Raw genomic sequence first — 22,935 nt, forward strand, 5'->3', positions numbered from 1 at the left:
TGGTTAGGTATAATTCCTGTGTGGTTGCCATATTTTTGAACACTAGTTTTCGAGTAAAAATGAAACAAAATATGCGGGTCCTCGAACTCAAGTTCTTCTTGGTCGTTCGGCTGTTTCCGTGACGTTTTACAACTATGACGTAATAGTTGCCAAACACGCTTCGTTGTGCGCCGACCATTTTGTTCCTTTCAGTGCTGGTGTTTTATGTAAATCTATCGGTGCTTTCTTCAGATTACATACTTTGTGACACTATTTTTTGTCTTGATATTGCTACTTTATGTTTGTTTTATGATAACTTGGTTTACTACATTGCTTATGGTTATAAAAACGGTTCGGTATCGGGCAAAAGCTTCTTTTCATTTCTGTGCAAGGAGAAGGAACCGGCAAGGTGGCGACAGTGGGTGTGAATGGTCAATAGGAAGAACTGGACACCTTCACACCATGCAAAGCTTTGTTAAGATCACTTTGAACGCTCATGTTTTGTGTCGGATCCCACTGTTTTGGATTCCGTGGGTTACAAGCCAGGCAGGTTGAGACTAAAAAAAACCATCGGCAGTAGACAGGATTGTCCCCACCATCTTTCCTCGTGTAGAGCTGAGGACTGATCTCAGCCTGCAGCGTACAGGTTCCACCCCTCTGAAGCCATCCCTTGCCATCACCGAAAGAACAAACTTAAAGGTATGTATGCAGTATAAAGTGATAAACAATAACCAGTATAATATAATAATTTAAAAAGTACAAGTTTTTGAAGAATGTAACTAGACATACACATTTCACATTCATAAGTGTTTTACATTTGTGGCACCTGAAAGTCAATGAAACCTTGATTTCATAGTCTAGACAGTGGACAAATCTATCCCAAATAGAGTATATTCCAAGTTTAAAAGCTGATAGATCATTCAGTACATGTTTTTGTGTCATTTTTAAATATGGAAAAGTTTGAAGAATTCCATTTTTCAAATTTAACATTTCAAGATAAATTAACTATTCAGACTGCTACATCTAGTTTGATTTTATAGACAGAATTATGACGTATAATTGAAATTCATTTTGATACGAGTCATAAATACCACAATGATTGTGGAAGGGCCGAGTATTAGTTACCATAGTCGGTAAAGTATAAACAAATAACACCCAGTCTGTGATACCAATAATTTATAAACACCAGACAGGTTTCGAGATGCTTAAAATTGCATGTGAAATAATACAGACCATATTTGTTGTCATGACTTAGGCTTACCATTCTACCACTGGGGTATGACCGAATCGCAACCGGCCTGGGCGCTATCAGTATTACTCACAGTTCCGCTACTCTCACTCGTGGAACTGTCCTTATCACTAGAACTTGTCAGATCTGTGTCAAAAGTAACTGTTCTAGGTTCGTTAAGAGTAGGTTCGAATTGATATGGTGCTACTCAACACTGTTCAGAACACAAAGTCAAAAGAGACTCCGCCTCTGTTTCTCCGTATTCACTGGCCATGTTTATTTACATTCAAAGCGCTGGCGTCAGCGGTTTGTTGGGCAACTATTACGTCACAGTACTTTCCTAGCGGCAAACGTAAAAACTAAAACATTCGGATTGTCGCTCGGAAAGGGCTCTTTCTGCACCAAGTTCTATGTTTTATTTATTAGCATATATTTTTTAGAAAAAAATGTGAACCTGCAAAATTAATCAGTATAAGTAGTTAATTTGACCGCAAAGTTTTCTTTTTCTGTAAAATTCACCTTTAACAATATTTTCAAGGGGGAGCAGTTTTTTGTTCACCCCTATATATCATTAGCAAAATAACCACAATTCGTAATGACAAGAAACCCACTTGAAGTAAAAATGGATTCTCAAAACGATTAGTATGGGTATTAAAACTTCAATTAAAATATAGTACAGAACGACGTTTCGACTTTCTTAGGTTATCTTCAGGTTAATAAAGAAACGTTGTTCTGTATTTTATTTTAATTTAAGTTTTAATACCCATACCAGTCGTCTTGAGAATACAAAATGACTACAATCAACATAATAGATTGAAGGCAGAAAATCTTCACAATTGGTCTTAAATGTTAAGCCTTTTAAGAGACACTTAGTCACTGACTGAACAGGAATGTAAGATACATTTTAAATGTAGTAAATATTTTTGCTAATTCAAATTTAATTTAAAAAGGTCAACATTGCTGCTAAAGGAAAATATTGTTCACTGAAGGCATTATGGGAAATTTCTTGAGATGTTTCTTTTCCACTTCATATGTTCTTCCTGAGTTATTCTCTGTAATGGAGGTAATTATTGGTACTATTAAATGGAAAGTACCAGTAGAGTTCTTAATGCGGTTCAAATAATTCATTATCCTTTTGCCCAAATATTTATTACATAACAATGTTTTAGACAGTAGATTCTCTCTAACTAGTTACTATCGTTAAGAAAAAAAATCCATATAATGCTCGAAAATGTAAATTTTCTCTCAAAATAATTTAATCATTAAGTATGTATGTGTGTGTGTTTTCTTATAGCAAAGCCACATCGGGCTATCTTCTGAGTTTACTGAGGGGAACTGGACCCCCTGATTTTAGCATTGTGAATCCGTAGACCGATGTTTAACCATTAAAGGTTTGGTTTGTTTTGAATTTCGGGCAAAGATACACGAGCTAACCATTCTTAATTTAACAGTATAAGACAAGAGGGAACGCAGTTAGTCATCACCACCCACTGCCCACTCTTGGGCTACTCTTTTACCAATGAATAGTGGGGTTGACCGTCAAATTATAATGCTCTCACGGCTGAAAGGGCGAGCATGTTTGGTGTGACGGGTATTCAAACCCGCGATCCTCGGATTACAAGTCAAGTGCCTTAACCACCTGGTCATGCCGGGCTAACCATTGAAGGACATAACAATAACAATTATGTAAATAATGACTTACCATAAATGTGTTTAACTCTTATGACTACTGTTTTCTTTATTAATTCAAAATTTACTTTTCGGTGGTCTTATTGATATTTAATTTATTTATGTTTCTATCAATTACACTAATTGAAAGTAAAAATTAGTCCTTGCGAATAAAAATATAAGTACTCCTCCACCAAAGCACAGCGATTGTATGGACAGCAGTTCACAATGACATACATCAAAATTGTTGTCTCTGGTAAGCAGGTCAAGTAATTCTCTTACACTTCCAATACAAAAGACAGGTAAGACAACAGAAGTCCTGCGTGGCCAAGTGGTTAAGGCACTCAACTTGTAGTCTGAGGGTCGCGGGTTGGAATCTCCGTCGCATCAAACATGCTCGCCCTTTCAGCCATAGAGGTGTTATAATGTGACGGTCAATCCGCTATTCATTGGTAAAAGAGTAGCCCAAGAGCTGGTGGTTGATGGTAATGACTAGCTGCCTTCCCTCTAGTCTTACTCTGCTAAAGTAGGGGCAGATAGCCCTCATGTAGCTTTGAGTGAAATCACAAAACAAACAAACAATACTGACAGTTTTTTATTTAGTTACCGATACCTACCAATGGAGGGAATAGGCATGTGCATGTCAGATGGATAAATCTCCTTATCACTGAGACTTTCATCAGGTTCAATAATTAGCTGGCCAGCAGAGTTACGTCGCTCTTGGATTAAGTGGTCCACCCTCCTGTCATGCGGTCTGCTCATGTACTTATGGCCACTAGGTGGAGAGTGAAACGTTTGCTGGTGGTCAGGGTCACCATCTGCCAAGTGGCGTGGACCACTTTGATCTCTACTAACTGTTGTAGTGTCCTCAGTCCTTGAGTCTCTTACTCTGTCCCTTCTGTGTGGGTGCTACAAAAAAAATCGCTATATAAAAACACAGAAATGTATTTTAGGAAGAACTGTCAAAGTATCTTCGGCAAAAACCTTTAAAACCAAACTTTTAAAATACTTAAGCTGTTTGTTTGTTTGTTTTGAATTTTGCACAAAACTACTCAAAAACTATCTGTGCTACATAAGCTGCATGTAGGTTAAACAATAAAAACGTGCACAAGAAAAGTGTACTGAAATAAAATTATTTAAGTAAACATTTTAACCAAGTCTATGAAAAATGTCTCAGCATTTAGTTTGATATTGAAAAAACAAAAAACATGCAATTTCCTATTATTAATTAATAATTCAGTTATTAATTATACAAGATATAAGTCTAAAGATATACAACAGATTTAAGTTCTTTCATAGTTCGGACCCTCTCTAAACAAACATTTTGAATGTAGCTAAATCATTGATTCAATGTATTTAAGAATGTTCGAGCTGATTCTCTGATTTGTCTTGTTAGGACCAGCATGACCAGGTGGTTAGGGTGCTCCACTTATAACCTGAGGGTTGCGGGCTCGGATCCCCGTCACACCAAGTATGCTCGCCCTCTCAGCCGTGGGGGTGTTATAAAGGTACGGTCAATTCCCACTATTCGTTTGTAAAAGAGCAACCCAAGAGATGGCGTTGGATGGTGAGGACTAGCTGCTCTCTCTCTAGTCTTAAACTGCTAAATTAAGGATGGCTAGTGCAGATAGCCCTCGTGTAGTTTTGCGCGAAATTCAAAACAAACTCGTTTTGTAGAATCATTAGGGCAAAACCTAGTTCATTAGCATCACAAAAATTATGTACATAATCGCCAATCAAAACACGATTTTTATTAGGTGTTGTTTGGCTCTACGAATCAGCAATAACAGCTGATATAAAGTTGCAGTGGAACAAAACGTATTATAGCAACATTTGGAAATTGTTTGGTGTTTAATAGGTAGTATGATGTCAAAATATTGATCACTTTTGGAAAGGAATGTAGCAGCCATATCCAGTGTAAAAGATTCATACACTCGAAGTATGAAGTTGTGTTTAGATCATAAATTTTGATATGAGGGATATTAGAAAACAAAAAATACCAATCATCCTAGGGTACCAGGACCAACCACAAAGAGGTCTGCAAATTTTTATACCACATTTGTGGTGAGCAAAGTGTGACATCTTGTATTAGATGTGATTTAATTAACACAATAGCAATAGCTATCCAAGTGTCCCAGTCAACATAAAGAAGAAGGACCTTTGTCTATAAAAGTAATACAAGTCACATGTACACAAATTATTTGCAATAAATATCATTTCATCCATCATATACCTCAAACAGCTGTAGAGTAAAAGGGATGCTAATGCTAATCCATACAAAGACACATCAGTAAAGACAGTGGATGCTGCACCAATAATTTTTGTGCTATGTGACTGCTGAAACAAGTGTTGTAAAACTGTTATTCTCATACACCAGATGGATTACATAATGCTGCAGGGAGCTGAGCATGCTTTGAACATGACAGCCTTATGACAGAATTTTTGCAGAGCTACCAGATAGAACCTGAATGGATGTGAAACCTTTATTTTGCATCATTACAGTTCATGTTATCACATCCATAACAGACCTAATACACATTTGCTTTGCACCACAAAACGTGGTGGAGAAGAGAAAAGTAAACAGCTAATGAATTATAGCCATGAGAACTCCTGTCATGTCCAGCTTGTATATAATAACTTTAGAATTTCTCACTACTGAAGGACAACCATGGTCACTACTTTGCATTTCCAGAGGATCAACTCCCCTTACAGTAATATGGGAAAATATGTCTTGCCTACAAATAAACTATCACACTGTACACTTATTTTATGATGTATATTTTTGTGAATTACTTACTACCTGTCTCAAAAGGTAAATATTTCTGCTATTTCTAACAAAAAAAAACTCTTTTATATCCTTCATATGAAATATACTTATGAATAAGTAATTATTAACACTACAACAATCTTTGTGTGTGCCACTGTTTGGATTCCTCAGCTGGAATAGTGGTAAGTCCATGTATTTACAATGTTAAAATCAGGGATTTGATTCCTCTTGGTAGCCCAAAGTGGCTATCAGAACAAAACATACTATTTTTATTATTATTCAACATTTGCAGTTTGTTTCTATAATAGTTAGCCCATCATTAGCCCAGTGGTGTGTCTGTTAGCTCACAATGCTAGAAACAGGGATTTGATACCTGTGGTGTACAGAACATGGACAGCCAATTGTGCAGCTGTGTGTTTAACACGCAAACAAATATAAGTCCCCCCAGTGCACAGTGATATGTCTATGGACTTACAATGCTATAAACCAGGTTTTATTAAATGTGCTGGGCAGAGCACAGATAGTCCATTGAGTAGCTTTGTTCTTAACTTCAGAAAAACAAACAAAGCCATTATTTATATCCCCAGGGTAAACAACAATTAATAACAGGAATATTAGTCACCACTCCTTAAAGCACAAATTTCATGATTAGATAAATGGTTGATGGGAGTAGAAATGCTTGTTATTCCCTTTCTTTAAGAGAACAAGGAGTTAAAATTAGTTTCATGCTCAACTCCCACTGAAGTAAACCTTGTCAGGATTGTTTACTTACCACCTCTCTTTCAGGTCCACCTTCTCTTCCTTCTATAATGTCAGGAAGTACTGAGTGATTGTTTACTCACCTCTCTTTCAGGTCCACCTTCTCTTCCTTCTATTATGTCAGGAAGTACTGAGTGGCTGTTTACTCACCTCTCTTTCAGGTCCACCTTCTCTTCCTTCTATAATGTCAGGAAGTACTGAGTGGGTGTTTACTCACCTCTCTTTCAGGACCACCTTCTCTTCCTTCTATAATGTCAGGAAGTACTGAATGGGTGTTTACTCACCTCTCTTTCAGGACCACCTTCTCTTCCTTCCATTGTGTCAGGAAGCACTCAGTAATTGGTTACTCACTTCTCTTTCAGGTCCACCTTCTCTTCCTTCCATAGTGTCAGGAATTACTGAGTGACTGTTTATTCACCTCTATTTCTGGTCCACCTTCTCTTCCTTCCATAGTGTCAGGAAGTACTGAGTGACTGTTTACTCACCTCTCTTTCTGGTCCACCTTCTCTTCCTTCCATTGTGTCAGGAAGCACTCAGTAATTGTTTACTCACTTCTGTTTCAGGTCCACCTTCTCTTCCTTCCATAGTGTCAGGAAGCACTGAGTGACTGTTTACTCATCTCTCTTTGCGGTCCACCTTCTCTTCCTTCCATAGTGTCAGGAATTACTAAGTCTCTGTTTACTCACCTCTTTTTCAGGTCCACCTTCTCTTCCTTGTATAATGTCAGGAAGTACTGAGTGGCTGTTTACTCACCTCTCTTTCAGGTCCACCTTCTCTTCCTTCAATAGTGTCAGGAAGCACTGAGTGGCTGTTTACTCACAACTCTTTCAGGTCCACCTTCTCTTCCTTCCATAGTGTCAGGAAGCACTGAGTGACTGTTTACTCATCTCTTTTTCAGGTCCACCTTCTCTTCCTTGTATAATGCCAGGAAGTACTGAGTGGCTGTTTACTCACCTCTCTTTCAGGTCCACCTTCTCTTCCTTCAATAGTGTCAGGAAGCACTGAGTGGCTGTTTACTCACCACTCTTTCAGATCCACCTTCTCTTCCTTCCATAGTGTCAGGAAGCACTGAGTGACTGTTTACTCACCTCTCTTTCAGGTCCACCTTCTCTTCCTTCTACAATATCAGAAAATTCAGAGTGGCTGGTTTCTTCCTCTGCTCTATCCTGTGTAAAATACAAAAAGCCACATAAAGTGTAACAACACTTCCAATAGATACCTATTAATGATAAAAATAAATTGTAATTATATGCCAGTAAAATGTCTACTACACTTGGGCGTGTAATAAATTTTTTTATCATCTGTACACTATAGACACAAAACTAGTGAAGAATGAACAAGCATGCTGTTTGTCCCTCATCTTAGTTTAAACAATACTCAGGCATAGTGCTGAATGAACTATGCTTAAAGACGTTCTGTATTCTTTCATGTTGCAAAATGTACTTCAGTAGCTTGAAAACATGTAACTTCTTTGCTTACCAACATTTCAGTGACTATACAGTTTACTTTATCAAGGTTAATGTTACCAATTTGATGTATCTGAATAGGAAAAGCTACCAAAATGCATCAAGTTGGTAACATTGATAATGTCTAATATTGTAGTGCTTAAATTAATTGACTATTATAAATATTAATGCTACTATGTCTGTCATATCTCAGTTGGTCATAAGAGCCCTAGTACTGGGTTCGGTGAAAGCCTTGTCAGCACTGGATCTAGCAAATGCAGTGAGACAATACCAGCACTGGATCTAGCAGACATAGTGAGGCTATGTTAGCACTGGATCTAGCATACACAGTGAGGCCATATCAGCACTGGATCTAGCAGACACAGTGAGGCCATATCAGCACTGGATCTAGCAGACATAGTGAGGCCATATCAGCACTGGATATAGCATGCACAGGAGACCATACCAGCACTGGATCTAGCAGACACAGTGAGGTCATACCACCACTGGATCTAGCAGGCAGTGAGACCATATTAGCACTAGATATAGCATGCACAGTGAGGCCATATCAGTACTGGATATAGCGTGCACAGTGAGACCATATCACCACTGGATCTAGTAGACAGTGAGGCCATATCACCACTGGATCTAGTAGACAGCGAGGCCATATCATAAAGTTTTATTTACTACCTCCCACTCAAGCCATCCCAGAATGTTTTAGTACAGAGCCTAGAATAATTAACGGGGGTTTGGATCATTCAGGAAACCAGTAATTTAGGGCTATTTCAATAGATCTCTCTGAATGAGGCTTGAGAAAACTTCTAAACTGAATAAAAACTAAATATTAATGAAAATAAGACATGACAAAAGCTATATGTGGATTATACTGTGGTGGTACCATACTGGGTATTATATCATCCTTCTTGTATTTACTTGTCATCATTGCAGAAATGACATTTTAAACTTCAGAATTGCTAGGGACATCATCTTATAATGCACTGTGCATCTGCCCCAACTTCAACACTACACCAACGAACTTTACTGTGTCATTAGTTCCATACAGTATTGAAACTAATGATTTCTTATGTATGATTCCAATTTCTCTTTTCAAATATAATGTTACCATTGTGCCAATCATTTTGTGTTTTTGCTGTCGATAAAGTATTTAATTGATGAATTTCTGACTTAGCTGGTACGTCAAATTGATTAGGATATATTCATACAAGTTCTTCCCTCATCTGACCAGGACCCATGGTTTAGCTTATCTGCTACACTTAAACCATCATATTCACAACAACATCTATAACATTTTGAAGCATGTTTTATTGCTACATCATTTTACTTTACATTTAGAAGTTAATTTCTCCAAATTGGCTGTTGTGGTTATGATTCAGGGCATGAGTCCAATCCAATGACCTAGACCTTAAAAATAGTGCCAAACTTCTTACTTTTATCTTTATCAAAACAATGAAAACCTTTCATCAAGACGTTGACTTTATAACCTTGTTTATTCTTACAAATAATATTGTAATTCAAAAATGTATTTGATATTTGAAAATCATATTATGAAAATTACAGAATTGTACAAATCTGATGCAGGTATGGGTGTGTGTGTTTTCTTATAGCACAGCCACATTTGTCTATCTGCTGAGGGTAATCGAACCTCTGATTTTAGCACTGTAAATTCAAAGGCTTACTGCTGGAAGAAGTTAATACAGCAGCTACGAAGCTAACCAGAATTAGGTGATAGAGAAATAAGATTACAAAAAGCGAATATTTAGAATGATAACCAAAATTCTTGTACTAAACAAGTAATACTAACACCACCACATATCTTTTGTGAAAGTGATGAACTGTAGTCAATTATATTAATGGGTGAACATGTACTACTACCAAAGCAAAAACTACCACCTAAATAGACGACATTTAGTTTGAATAATTCTAAGTTGATGAAATACCTGTATACCTTAAAGTGAGAGATCTACACACATTTATACCTCACAAAAACATAAGCAAATGTATGACACACTGTGTGCACTATTTACTGAATAAAAATATAATTTTAAGAATACCAAATTGTTTTTATACTGTTGTAGTTTACAATGAAAACTGTGCTCATTTGTTCAGTTATTTGATAAAAATATATTCCAAAACACACTCAATACTTTGTTTTAAAATTTTACCACAAGTATCCAAATAATATGCTATTTATGTTCATCTTCTATTTCTGCTGATTTTTGACACAAGTTATTCAAAAATATCCTATAAAGCCATCTTTAAAATAGAAATATCACTCATGTAATGAAATAGCAAATTACTACAACATCGTATGGTCACAGCACTGAGTACCAAAGATATGAATCAATTCAGTTCTCCTCTGGTATAAAATTTATTAATTATTAAAACTGGATGGTTAATTAATGAAACATGAATGTCAGGCCTAGCTGGAAGTGTCAAAGTATGGCACCGATAGAGTACCACAGTGATATATAAACAAAAAATATAAAACAAAATATATGTCATTAGAAACATGACACCAAACAACTGAAACTATTAGTGGATTAATATAGACATTTTAACACAGATTTTTTTATCAAACATTTTACTTGTTACAAGGAAAACCTGGAAAACCACACGTAAATTTCAAAATTATATTTAAATGCAAATAATTCCCCAAACTAACCTTCTCCAGGTCAATCTTTAATTGATTTAGGAGGAATAATTTATCTATATTAAATAATTTTATTTATTTATTAAATTATCTGGAAGAACAAAATGTGTATTAGGGTGTCCCAAATGGAACATGAATTTGGGTACAGTGTGAATTCCAATTTATATTCACATAATTATGCTAAAAAAACATACTTTACCACTCTCTGATGATTAAAAAGTGAATGAAGTATTTCATAAAATATTATTATTGATTGTACTTGTACTGTCTGTAACATATAAAATATTATTACTGATTGTACTTGTACTGTCTGTAACATATAAAATATTATTATTGATTGTACTTGATTTAAAATATATATTCCACCTAAAAATATAAAGAGAGACCAAGCAAACCAAGATATTCACAGAGAAATGAGATGTTCTTCCTACACCACTCTATAGCCCAGTTACCACAAATGAGATTGGATTGGCATCTCGATTTCAATGTTCAAAAACTGAAGTACAAGTCAATCAAAGAGAAAATTTGTTGTCCACAAGCACAGAATTTAAATGATCTGATCTGTCAAGGCAAAGATGGTCGTTGTGAATCAGTCATAGGCAATTCCAAGTTTTGTCTTGTAAAGGAAATGATAGTTATTTGGGAGTTGGCAGACTTTGGAACAGGGTTTATTCTGTCTAGTAAAGCAATAAGAATGAAAAACTCCTTTAAAGAGTATAAGGACCTTAAAAGAAATAAGACACTGCACTGGAAAAACGAGACACTTTCTCAGAAAACTCCCATATTCCTGGACAAAGCAGATAAATTAATTGACACTGGGACCAAATATAGAGTTGAACTAATACAAAAACAACAGCTTCAGATCAACTGAAGATAAGGGAGAAGACGTTATTTTTTACAATACTGCAGAGAAAGAAAAAACTTGTGACGTTGGAACGTAACAAAATATTTGAGGAAAAGATCGAAAACAGTAAAAAATGAATAAAAATCTTGGAGGAGAGGATGAAAGAGTTTGAAACATCTAGTCTAGGTTTTGATAATAAAGATGAGCAGGAGACCAGTTTAAGTGAACACTGGACAAAAGATGATAATGCTTATGACCCACATGAAGAAACTAAAAGTATTGGTGAAAGTGACAGTTCCATTGAAGAATATAATTCTCCTAATAAAACAAACATGGAAAAAATCTAGTAATAATGATGAAATTATTTTGGAGACTTCTATCACTCAGCTCATGTTGTCCCACTTCCACTAAGGCTGTAAACGGGGTATGACTTACCTTTGAACTCATAGGTACTATCTTTGAATCCAGTGGAGTTGACATTACTTATGTCACTCTTTCTTGGACAATGTTTAAAGAAATAAACAGGAAATTATAGAATCTGAAGCTGCAGACATCAGAGAAGACATGTTAAATCAAATTCAGGGCATTGATATTGACTTTCACTTTGACACAAAGATAGTGAAGGAATTGGAGGTGAAGAAACAAATTATGGCAGGTAGTGCTACTATTCTATTCACAGAACCAACGTATGGCAGGTAGTGCCACTATTCTATTCACAGAACCAACTGATTTCTTTCTAGTAATAATCTAAATGTCTTCTTTAAAAGGTTATGAGCAGGCAGTTAGCTCTCACAACATTCTCAAATATTATGATATCACAGTGCAGGTAATGTTGATTTGTTGTGATGCTACTTCATCTAACACGGGTCAGTATAATGGAGCAATTACCAACCTGATAAGAATTTTGGAAAAACCTTTATTGTGGCTCATGTGCCATCATCACATTTATGTAGTGAAAGTTGAAAGGGCAAAAGAATAAAGGTCCATGTACCACGTTTTGAAACAAATTTCGCTTGAAATATACCATGATATAAATAAGATAAAACTCTTATTAAGTGTCCTTGGCACTTGATTCAAACTGGTTCACAGACGTTTGAGCTAGCACAGAAAAGTCTAAGATTTTGTAACCATGTACTTGGAGTAAACACATTTCAGAGAGATTACAAGTATCTTTGCCAGATTGTAACATGTTTCTTAGGAGGAGATGTGCCCAGTTTTAAATTTCACTAGTCATGAGCTTGTCATGATGCTAAATGTATGTCAGATGCCATCTATCTGATTGTAATGTTTTGACATAGAACTTCAACAACTATCTTTCATCATATGATAAGAAATGGCTTAAAACTGCTGTTGTATTTGTTTCATGCTGCCATGCCTTGAGATATCTTAAAAGTTGCATATGAGATTAAGTTCTGGCTCAAGATCTTCAGGTTTTAAAATTTGCTATGTCCTCAGATATGATCCGATGTCTGGTGATGTGACAGTGGAAATGCTTGAAAGTTTAAGGCAGTACAAATGATTGTCCTTTCTCTAGGTGATAAAGACCTTCTATCTAAAGACAGATTAGCTATCTTGCAATCCCTTCTTCAGTATAATGTTCCTGATGAATTTTCTCAGAAGAAACTTAACCCTAAAAATTCAAATAGAATCAAGCACTAAACTGTCTGATTTGCTATTCACCCGAGTCTTTTTGTTTGTCATATGGAATTGAAACGAGTCAACTAGAAACTTGAGAAGTTGAAAGTAAATCAACATTTGAAGATGAGAAATGCAAAACTTATGAAAAGTTCTGCACAGAAGATAAACAGCTCAAAGTGATAAACAACTCTGTTGAAAAATTTATTAAGTTAATTCAGGATTATGTAATGGCAACTTCTAATGAGGAAAGACAGGAAGATGTTTTTCAGGTGGTTCATAATTAAAGGCAGCTTTTGAACAAAGGCAGTTGCATGAAAGACAGAAAGAATTTTGTCAAAAAGAAAAAAATATTAATAATATTGTTCAAAAATATATTTTTTGTGATTTTTTGTAATTTACAATATTTGCTGTGTAAAAAGTTAATAAATACTTTAAAATGTTAAGTTTCTTTTTTCTTTCAATTTCAGCATTATGTGATATGTTTGATACTTTTGAAAATACTTCATTCTGTTCTAATGGTTCTAAAAATACTTCATTCTGTTCTAATGGTTCTAAAATACTTAATTCTGTTCTAATGGTTCTAAAATACTTCATTCTGTTCTAATGGTTCTAAAAATACTTCATTCTGTTCTAATGGTTCTAAAAATACTTCATTCTGTTCTAATGGTTCTAAAAATACTTCATTCTGTTCTAATGGTTCTAAAAATACTTCATTCTGTTTTAATGGTTCTAAAAATACTTCATTCTGTTTTAATGGTTCTAAAATATTTCATTCTGTTCTAAAAAACGTAACATTTTGTTAATCGTCTCTTTATTCCTCTATTAACGGGAATCTAAAATGTGCCGACAGCTTAATTAGATTTTTGTCTAATTTGGGACACCCTAATGTGTACTAATTATCAAACAAATTATTACAGATGGACATAATACACCAATATTTAAAATATTACTAAGTACATGGTAAAAGACCATACATCAAAACCAGACAGACACAAGTGGAGAAAGTGAAAAACAAAATGAGAACACTTGACAGTTGAAAATGGTGTGAAGGATGTAAAAGATAGAGGGTGCTTCTCTCGGGAATAAAAACATGTTTGTGGTAAGTGTTAACTGGTCAGATGAACTGAGACACACACCAAACATCATAGGTACATGAAAACATTAATAACTTCCACAGATTCTCCTACGAAAATAACACAAATAGCACAGATTCAGCCAAGCAGAGGTAGAAATGTAGTTTTGTTCTACTGAAGCCACAAGAAGATACATGAAATGAGCATGTGATTCAGGTTGATAATAGCACAATTAACAAAAGCTGACATGCAACATGAGCATATTTAGGTGACGAACAGAAAGATTGTAACTGCCAAGATGTTCAAACCTGGTCATAGAGAAAAAGCCACAGCAACACACAACAACCAGACTCTTCAGTGTCAAAATGGAAGCCAACAAGTTTTTATGAGCATTCACAAACCTAACAAAAGTCCTTGTGATGAATATTATCTCACATGGCTTATTCCCTCGACTTCCTTATTTACTGTAAGGCTAGTTATAATGCTAAACTTTCTTAAGAATTTTGCACTATGGCCAAGGGTTATTAAGGGCTACTTCTAACCTTGTCCTTGTTACGAATGATGTTTTTGAGCTTTTACTGGGTCGTTTTTTTGAAAGTAAGTTAATTATAAAATAATTCCCAACTCTTCACTGTTTATGCTGCCTTCAATTGAAGAGAATAACAGGAATAAATATCTGTGAAAAACGCTGTCAAATTCTATTCGTTTTATTAACACCCTAATGAAACTAACTGAAGTTACATGTGTACTAAATAACACGTCACATAATCGAGGAAGTGAAAAAATGATTTTTTATAAAAGAACATTTTTTGTCCTAAATGATACTTGAAGCCTGACTGAAAACTGATGGCATAATTGAAGAGTTTGGAAGTAATGTGTGTGTGTTTTTTTTCATTTAATTACTACAGTGTCTAAATTACAGCTTGAGGCAGTTTAAGTGAAATATGAGTGTGATATGTCAGCAGAAGAAAAAGGCTTCCATTTTAACACAAAGATAAATGATACCAAACAAACACTGCATCCTGAACTACCTGAGATAAATGGTCTGGTTCAAAAGCTCGAGACCTGCGTGCTACGTGGCTGAGCAGTTCTGTTAGCTCCGTGTCTGACTCTGAGTCAGAGCTGAGCTCATCATGTGGTGCTCTTTTCTTGTAGGGGCACAGAGCAACAACATTCTATATGAACCATCAAAGGAGAAAGAGATGTGTGAAATAAAAACATGTATTTGAGCTACATAATGTTAACTCCTAGGTTTATTTCATATTAACCATACTTTCACAGTATAAACTGTGACAATAGTTATGTTCTGTAAAACACATATATATCACCTTCAGTAACTAACAGGAAAAGAATGGAAAATACTGCTAGAGAGACATAATGGAAAATTAATTAATTAAGAGAGACATAAAATTTCTATTTTGTCTAATATAACAACATACCTACAACCACAAACACCATTCACTGCTTGAAAAACAAATTAAGGCTATTACACTTTATTACATGAAATTCTCATTATTAACAACTGTAAAGTATTAATACTTACTTACAATAACTGAATATAATTATTAATTAAATATTACAACTACAAGAACAGTTTTTTATTGACCTTTAGACCTGAAAATGCAGAAATGACAAAATAATTATTCAACAAAATTCTGAATATACTGTTAGGCCTATAAATATGTGATCATTTCATAGTTACTGGTATGCGACACAAAACACAATATTCAAACTTATTTTAAAAAATGATGAATACATGTTCAATAAATTACTTCAAACTCTAGTTTCCCTTTGTTGTGGATGCCCATATTAAAGCAATACAAAGTTTATCTGGATTTTCTTCTCTACGATTAATCAGAAGCAAGTAACGTAGAGCTGCCTGGCTACCTCACTCTTTCTCTGATATATAAATGCTACTCTTCAGTTATCCAAGACATCCCTAAAGTCTTAACATGGCAACTGCCAAAACTAAAGTTTCTTATTTCTCTTCATTGTTATCTTTCTTCAGCAGGCCTAGCACCTACCTAGTTCTAACAGTGACCATAGCTTTTTATCAATTGATAAAGTAAAACAGTTTTTGATTACCTATTTTATTAATATTATATGCAATATTTTAAAAAATTCTGATTTAAATGATGTTATTACCCCTTGAAGTTATCTTTGTTACAGAAATATGTTCCTTTAAAGGGCTTAACATACACAGTGAAACAGAAATAACCAGTCAATAATAGATGAACATTAGGTGATTGTAAAATGTAGAATAGTCAATGCTTTGTACACTATACAATCATTGTCTTTAGGGATCCAATCTCTGCATTATGTATGAAGTGAAGAAATAAATAAAATCAATACATTAGAAGTTAGATATGAAGAACAAGATGGCACAGTCACTCTATCTCCGATATATATGCTACTTTTCATCTATCCAGAGCATCCTAAAAATTTAAAACTGGCAAAGAGCCAAAACTAAGATTTTTTATTTTCATTCATTATCTTTCATCAACAGGCCTAACTCCTATCAAATTATAGCAGTAACTATAATTTTATCATTATTTGATAGAGTAAAATGATCTGTGATTACCTATTTTATTATTATTATGTGCAAAATTTATAAAGCTTTAGAATACACTTTATGACCTAATAAATCATGTATACCGTCTTGTAAAAAACAATTAAATAACTGTATCAAAAATTATTGGTAGATTAAAAATAATGAACACATAACAGACAAAGCTGTCTTGACTTTATATGGAGAATAACATCTCTATATTACTGGTTTCCTCACTGGCAAAACAAATAGAAACAGAATTTCCAATCATAAAACATTACTTTATTATTAAGTTAATTAAAGGGAAGGTATACTGATGAAAGCTGAAATCCTTTTCAAATATCGAACTTTTGATAAATAAAATGGAAAAGTCAGTAATTTACAGATTTTATAAAAAAATTCCTGTACGCTGAATCAGAAAATGATATCCATTTTACTCCATTTTCACCAAAAACATCATGTGAAGTTTTACATTGAAATCAGGTGACATTTTGTTATGCTTAAATTTTGACAACCACTGGCTGCAGATTTCTCTACACCAGTTGTGACGTAAAAGTTTTATCAATCGTTCTACACACTGTTAGTATAAAAGCTATTAACAGGCCACATGAAGTGCCATTTCTGGATATTATTTGTTTGTGTGTGCACTTCAACATTATTTTTTCTTTCAGTATTATTTATTTGTTGATAAGGCAAAAAGAGGTCATGTAAATGGCCCAAACATATTTTTTTATGTTTGTGGTAAACTTGTTATAAAGAAAGAAAGACAAAATATTGCAGAATTCATCAAATCAGCAATATTATGTGTATTCTGGAATAAAACTTGGGAACCTAGACAAATCACAGGCTCAGCACAAAGTTTTCACCATTTTTGTTGAAAAGGTGAGATAATGAACTAATGGTAAGAAAAAATCTTTGCCTTTTGGAATTCCAATAATCTGTGTGTGCCTTGAAACCACGTAGATGACTGCTAGTTTTGTTCATGTAAGGTGAAAGGCTACCACACTCGAAATGAAAAGAAAATTTCTTATCCAAACCTCCAATCTGTCATAAGACCTGTAACTACTTACTAGTCTCTTGACACAGTTTCATCTGATATCAAAAGAAATGATGATAGGGATTGTTTTTTAACCTAAAACGTTTGATAAGCCACAACTTTTCATACAAGGTGAGCTTAGTAATTTGGTGAGATATTTAGGTCTATCAAAGGATTCTTCTGAGATTTTTGGTCCAGATTTTGGGCTCAGAACTTGCCTTCTCCAGAGACATTATTTTACAGGTAAAGAAATGGTAAAAAATAGTTTATAACATACTTTTTGCAAGAAGGTTCACTGGTTTATTGCAATTATATTCCTGAATTAATACCAATACCAGGAGCTGCATTCTATCAACCAAGTGAAAGGTGATTGTTCATTGGTTCCTTCAAAAGAAATCTAAGAGGTGTTTTTCTTCATGATGGCAACATATACATATCTGTTCCCACTGCTCACTTGGTTTACTTGAAGAAAATCTCAAACTTCTTCTTAATAAGGTCAAATACAAAGAACATGGTCAGCTACTTTGTGGAGAGACTTGAAAGTCCTTAGCATGTTGTTGGGTAAACAATCTAGTTATACAAAGATTCTATGTTTATTGTGTGAATAGGACAGCAAAGCATGAAATCAACACTGGATAATGAACAATGGGCATGCAGAGTCAGCCCGATATCAGGGTAAAAAAAAACATTAAACACAAAAGTTTGATTGACACAAAGAAATTTTTATTACCTCCGCTTTACATAAAATTGGGCTTGATAAAGAACTTTGTGAAGGCCTTGGATAAAGATGGTGACTGTTTTGAGTAACTATTTTTGGCAATTCCAGCTCTTTCAAAAGCAGCCTCCCAGTGGCATAGAGGGATGTCTGCAGACTCACACTGCTAGAAAGCAGGTTTTGATACCTGTAGTGAGTAGAGTATGGATAGCCCATTGTGTAACTTTGTGTTTAATTCCAAACAAACAAACTTAGAGAAGCAAAACTTAAAATAGGGATTTTTGTTAGGCTTTAGATTAGGAAATTGACTTTGGATGAACAGTTAGTAAGGACAATGAGGAAAGTGGAAATCAAATTATGGATTGCCTTTTAGGAAACACCAAGGACCCAAATTATGAAAATATTATCAGTGACACACTTGATAAATTTAAAATGTTGGGTTGTAATATTAGCTTGAAAGTTCATTCCTTACACTCTCATATTCTCTGAAAATCTCAGTGCTATCAGTGAAGAACAAGGGGAGATATTTTATCAAGACAGTGGAAAGTGGAACATCAACATGATGGTTAATTACTGCTGGTAATTGAAACAACATGTTCCAGAAGCAATACATAAAAAAAAGGCCACAAAACATACTTTGTTTGAGCTTTTGTTCTCAAACATAATAACAAAAAATGTACATTGTGGTAGACAAAATAATAATTTGATCTAAGTAAAGTTGTTTTTTTCTTCCCAATTTGTAAAAAATCCACGTGATATAAAAAAAATTAATATTATTTTCGAAACCTGCATAGCTGAATTTGGGAAATACATTATTAAAACAAAAACAACTTTTCTGAAGTTTAAATTCACAGACCCGTGTTAATAAGCAGCATAATATTTACCAACACAAACATAAAAGGTATAATCTTTGTGCAGTATACTGTTTTAGGTAAGTAAGCAGCAACATTTTTTATCAACATTAGCCATAGAAAGAAAAAACATTTGCTTTACAGAGTTTGAGTATGCTATATTGAAATTATTATGGAGTCTCTCGCTGTGTTGTTACAATTCATGTCACTGTGTCTGATCATACATTTTAACAAAGGCTCTGCTGCATAGATACCATTTCAAAAGGCTTCATTTTAAGGCTTTCATGTCCAAACCACACCATCTCTCCCTACATGCTTTCCATATTCCATCTAGTATATAAGAATGACAGTTTACAGGCATTACATTCAGTGACTTTACCAGCCTGCCTTTACATAAGGAATAGCGTGAATATCTGTTTTATTTTCCAGGTGAGGTGGTATCTGAACAGGAGATATGTCTGAAAGTCTTATCCTGGTAAACTTCTACCATGATAGTTTAGTTTCCAGCTGAAGATCCTTCTAAATTATGTTATGTAGTATTTTCTAGGGTATGTGGATGGCTTTTATAACTGACTTTTGTGTCGTGGATAGTTCTCTTTCCAGATGGTTCTGGTACCCTAAGTTGTCCCATATTCATTTATTTTCAATGCTGCTGTATAAAAGGGATATCCACATTTTAAAAATTCTAAATCTTCAATCTGAACACATCACCATGTTCTGAGTGTATGATATTTTGCATCAGAAAGGAATGTTAGATACACTTTCCAAATGTGGTTACTTTTTATGGAATTACACTAACTATGAAATGCTAAATGATGAAAAAATGTAGTTACGATACACAACTTTCGACCATAAATTTATAACAGCTGTAGTTATAACATAATTTGTTGTTTTGTTATAATGTGCTCATTCTCCTCTTATCATTCATAAAACTATTCAAATTTCTAATAATTCATAGAGAGCTTTTAGGTTCTTTATAATACACCCACACACACATACGATTTACACAAAACCTTTTTTAGTCTCTTAAAACTTAAAATATGCACCCACAGAAGTCCTGAAAGAAGCATTAATAACACTTTAAGATCAATTGAACCCACAGAAGTCCTGAAAGAAGCATTAATAACACTGTAAGATCAATTGAACCCACAGAAGTCCTGAAAGAAGCATTAATAACACTGTAAGATCAATTGAACCCACAGAAGTCCTGAAAGAAGGATTAATAACACTGTAAGATCAATTGAAAACATTATAGATTTCATTTAATTTAAATTTCAAAATACGAGTGCATAAGGTTTTAGGTTCTGGAATGATCAGATTATCACGTGTATATGTATTTCACATGTTACTAAATGTAACTTACTTTCTGAGTTGAAGTACCAATAAAAACATCTGGAATAGAACATGGCATAGAATCTGATGACAGATTGTCTCCTGATTTTGTTCTAACAGTCACAGTTTTCTTATCAATAGGAAAGAGATCTTTGATTTCTAGCAAGGCATGGTCCCCTACCAGCAAATAAAGCTTGTATTAGCTAACAGTCAGTGTAAATGTTTCTTTACATCAGAAATTTGTGTCACAGAATAATATCTAAACGTTTGAATTACAGATAATTATACAGAAGTTGATGAAAGCACAATAAAGCCAAACTTGTGTATTCATAATTAAAAAAAAATTATAAATAATAATAAGAAAGTAGATAAACAAGCAGATAAATAATTCTAAGCCCACATGAAATACAAGTAAAATTAATTAGCATTTCTTAATATTAGAAAACAACTCAAAATTTCTTCTTATTACGTGAAGAGTAATAATGTACAAAAATGCTACTGTAAGATAAAGTTTATGAGCAAGTCATGAAAGATTAAACTACCATTTAATGTATTAAAATATATTTTCAAAATTCATAAAAATATTGGTTCCAGAAATCTAGCCTGGGGTGGAGAGGTTGTCATGTGAGAAAAACCTGAAATCTCTAAATTTGTTTTTTAAAAAAGAAGGTTTGGGGAAGGTAGGAGGAGTCTGAATAAGGTTTAGTATATAAACACTCTGAATAAGAGTGTTTAAAAGAAAATTGGTAGAGTTGATGGGCAGGAGTCATCTTTAGGTTTAATTTTGAACAGGGTTGTTGACTTTTGGAATGGGTTGCCATTAGATGTTGTAGAAGTAGTAAATTTAAGTAAAAGCTTGATATGCATGTGAATAATAAGAGATGGCTTTAAGATTTTTATGTTTATTTAGTTAATTTAGTTCAGAGTGTCAAACAGTCAAGATGGACCAATAGGATATATATGTTGTCCCAAAAGGTCATATTAAACAGTACCAACCTGTGGGACTATCAATTTCTGTAATCTTTTTTCCACCAGCAAAAACAGCATAACCAGTCACAGGTGCCCCATTGGATGTACCATTTGGATTAATAGTGACTGGCAGCCAAGTGACCAACAGTGTTCCATCCTGAGGCCCTGCCTCGATCTGAACATCAACTGGTGGATCAGGAAGACCTAACAATTAAAAAACGAACAATAAACAATGTTATTAGCATTCCAACAAATTATAACATTTTAGTGGATATATCGGCTCTTTTACAAAGGTGTGGATATGATCAAATTTCCACAACATTTTAGAATTTTAGAATAAAACACTGAAATGGAATGAAACACCATCTAGTGACACTAAAAACCAACTTATTCCAGCTATGTGCCATTAAGTTTACTTAACAGCTTATTTAACCGTTTACGGTTATGTTGTTAACTGTGTGTAATAAGTAAGCAAACTGACACATTCACTAAAGTTTAAATACTCAGAAAATTACTGGGCAGGATGTGCTGTAATTTTAAATATGTTTAAGAAATTGTTAAGTAAGTCCTAAAACATTTAGACATTATTAAAAGTTTTAATCTTGGAATACAGACTATTGTGATAATAGTTATCACTCCTTTTGTTCATCAACATTAAAATAAAAAAAACGTTACAAAAAAAAAAATTTATTTTCTGAAATTTGTTGGAAAGTAAGCATTATAGCAATGATTCAGATAAATGATTAGGCAACATTAGACTTTCTCAAAAAATAATTTAAAAAATGTAACTATACACTATAATGTCAATTTACTATTTAAATAAGTTATAAATGAGGTTTGATTAATTTTTAGTGTCCAGAAAGTAGCCTATAATAAAACTTAATCATAGTCTCAACAGATCAAGTGAACCTGAGAAACTTTTATATTGCTTCAGTTGGTTGATCTGCAGCAACAGAAGTGATGAATTTAAGAAAACAACAACATGGAATACAGTTCACACAAAAGGAAGTTTATATTTTTCACTTTAATATACACAAATATTCTCCAAATACCTTTTGGAAGAGTTCGAAAGTCAACAAAGGTTGATAGCATTGCTAGCTTGTTGAGATTTTTTTCTGCATTGTATAGAAGCTTCCCTGGTTTGGCACGAACAGAAACTCTGTATAATGTATTGGGAGCTAAGCCTGTGGAAGATTCAAACACAGAATACTTATCTCAAATTTATATATATTACTCAAACTATTGAATAAATAAAATTATATAACGAAACAAACATATAACAAATTAAGCTTTTTCTATAATGAAGACGACAACACTAAAACAGGTAATATATTATAAAATATATTGAAAACAAAATTAACCAGTTGTTTGTTTATTTGTTTTGGATATTCAGGTGAAGTTATGTGAGGGCT

The 22,935-nt window shown here is 34.0% G+C and overlaps 1 protein-coding gene across 11 annotated transcripts in view; it reads right to left on the minus strand.

Moving 5' to 3' along the window:
* Positions 1 to 22,935, minus strand: part of LOC143256252 (RIMS-binding protein 2-like) — a 187,947-nt gene that overhangs the window by 12,172 nt on the left and 152,840 nt on the right. For 6 of the 11 annotated variants that reach the window (XM_076513203.1, XM_076513204.1, XM_076513202.1 and 3 more), the window contains 6 exons: positions 22,576 to 22,707; positions 21,551 to 21,727; positions 20,586 to 20,731; positions 15,104 to 15,247; positions 7,490 to 7,567; positions 3,493 to 3,784 (listed from right to left, as the gene is read on the minus strand). In XM_076513203.1, coding sequence (XP_076369318.1) covers positions 3,493 to 3,784; positions 7,490 to 7,567; positions 15,104 to 15,247; positions 20,586 to 20,731; positions 21,551 to 21,727; positions 22,576 to 22,707 — 969 coding nt within the window. The remainder of the gene's footprint in view (positions 1 to 3,492; positions 3,785 to 7,489; positions 7,568 to 15,103; positions 15,248 to 20,585; positions 20,732 to 21,550; positions 21,728 to 22,575; positions 22,708 to 22,935) is intronic. The other 5 variants (XM_076513208.1, XM_076513207.1, XM_076513206.1 and 2 more) reach the window with 1 other exon arrangement.

The sequence above is a fragment of the Tachypleus tridentatus genome, chromosome 7 (genome assembly GCF_004210375.1).
Source record: "Tachypleus tridentatus isolate NWPU-2018 chromosome 7, ASM421037v1, whole genome shotgun sequence".
In the NCBI taxonomy this organism is placed as follows: domain Eukaryota; kingdom Metazoa; phylum Arthropoda; class Merostomata; order Xiphosura; family Limulidae; genus Tachypleus; species Tachypleus tridentatus.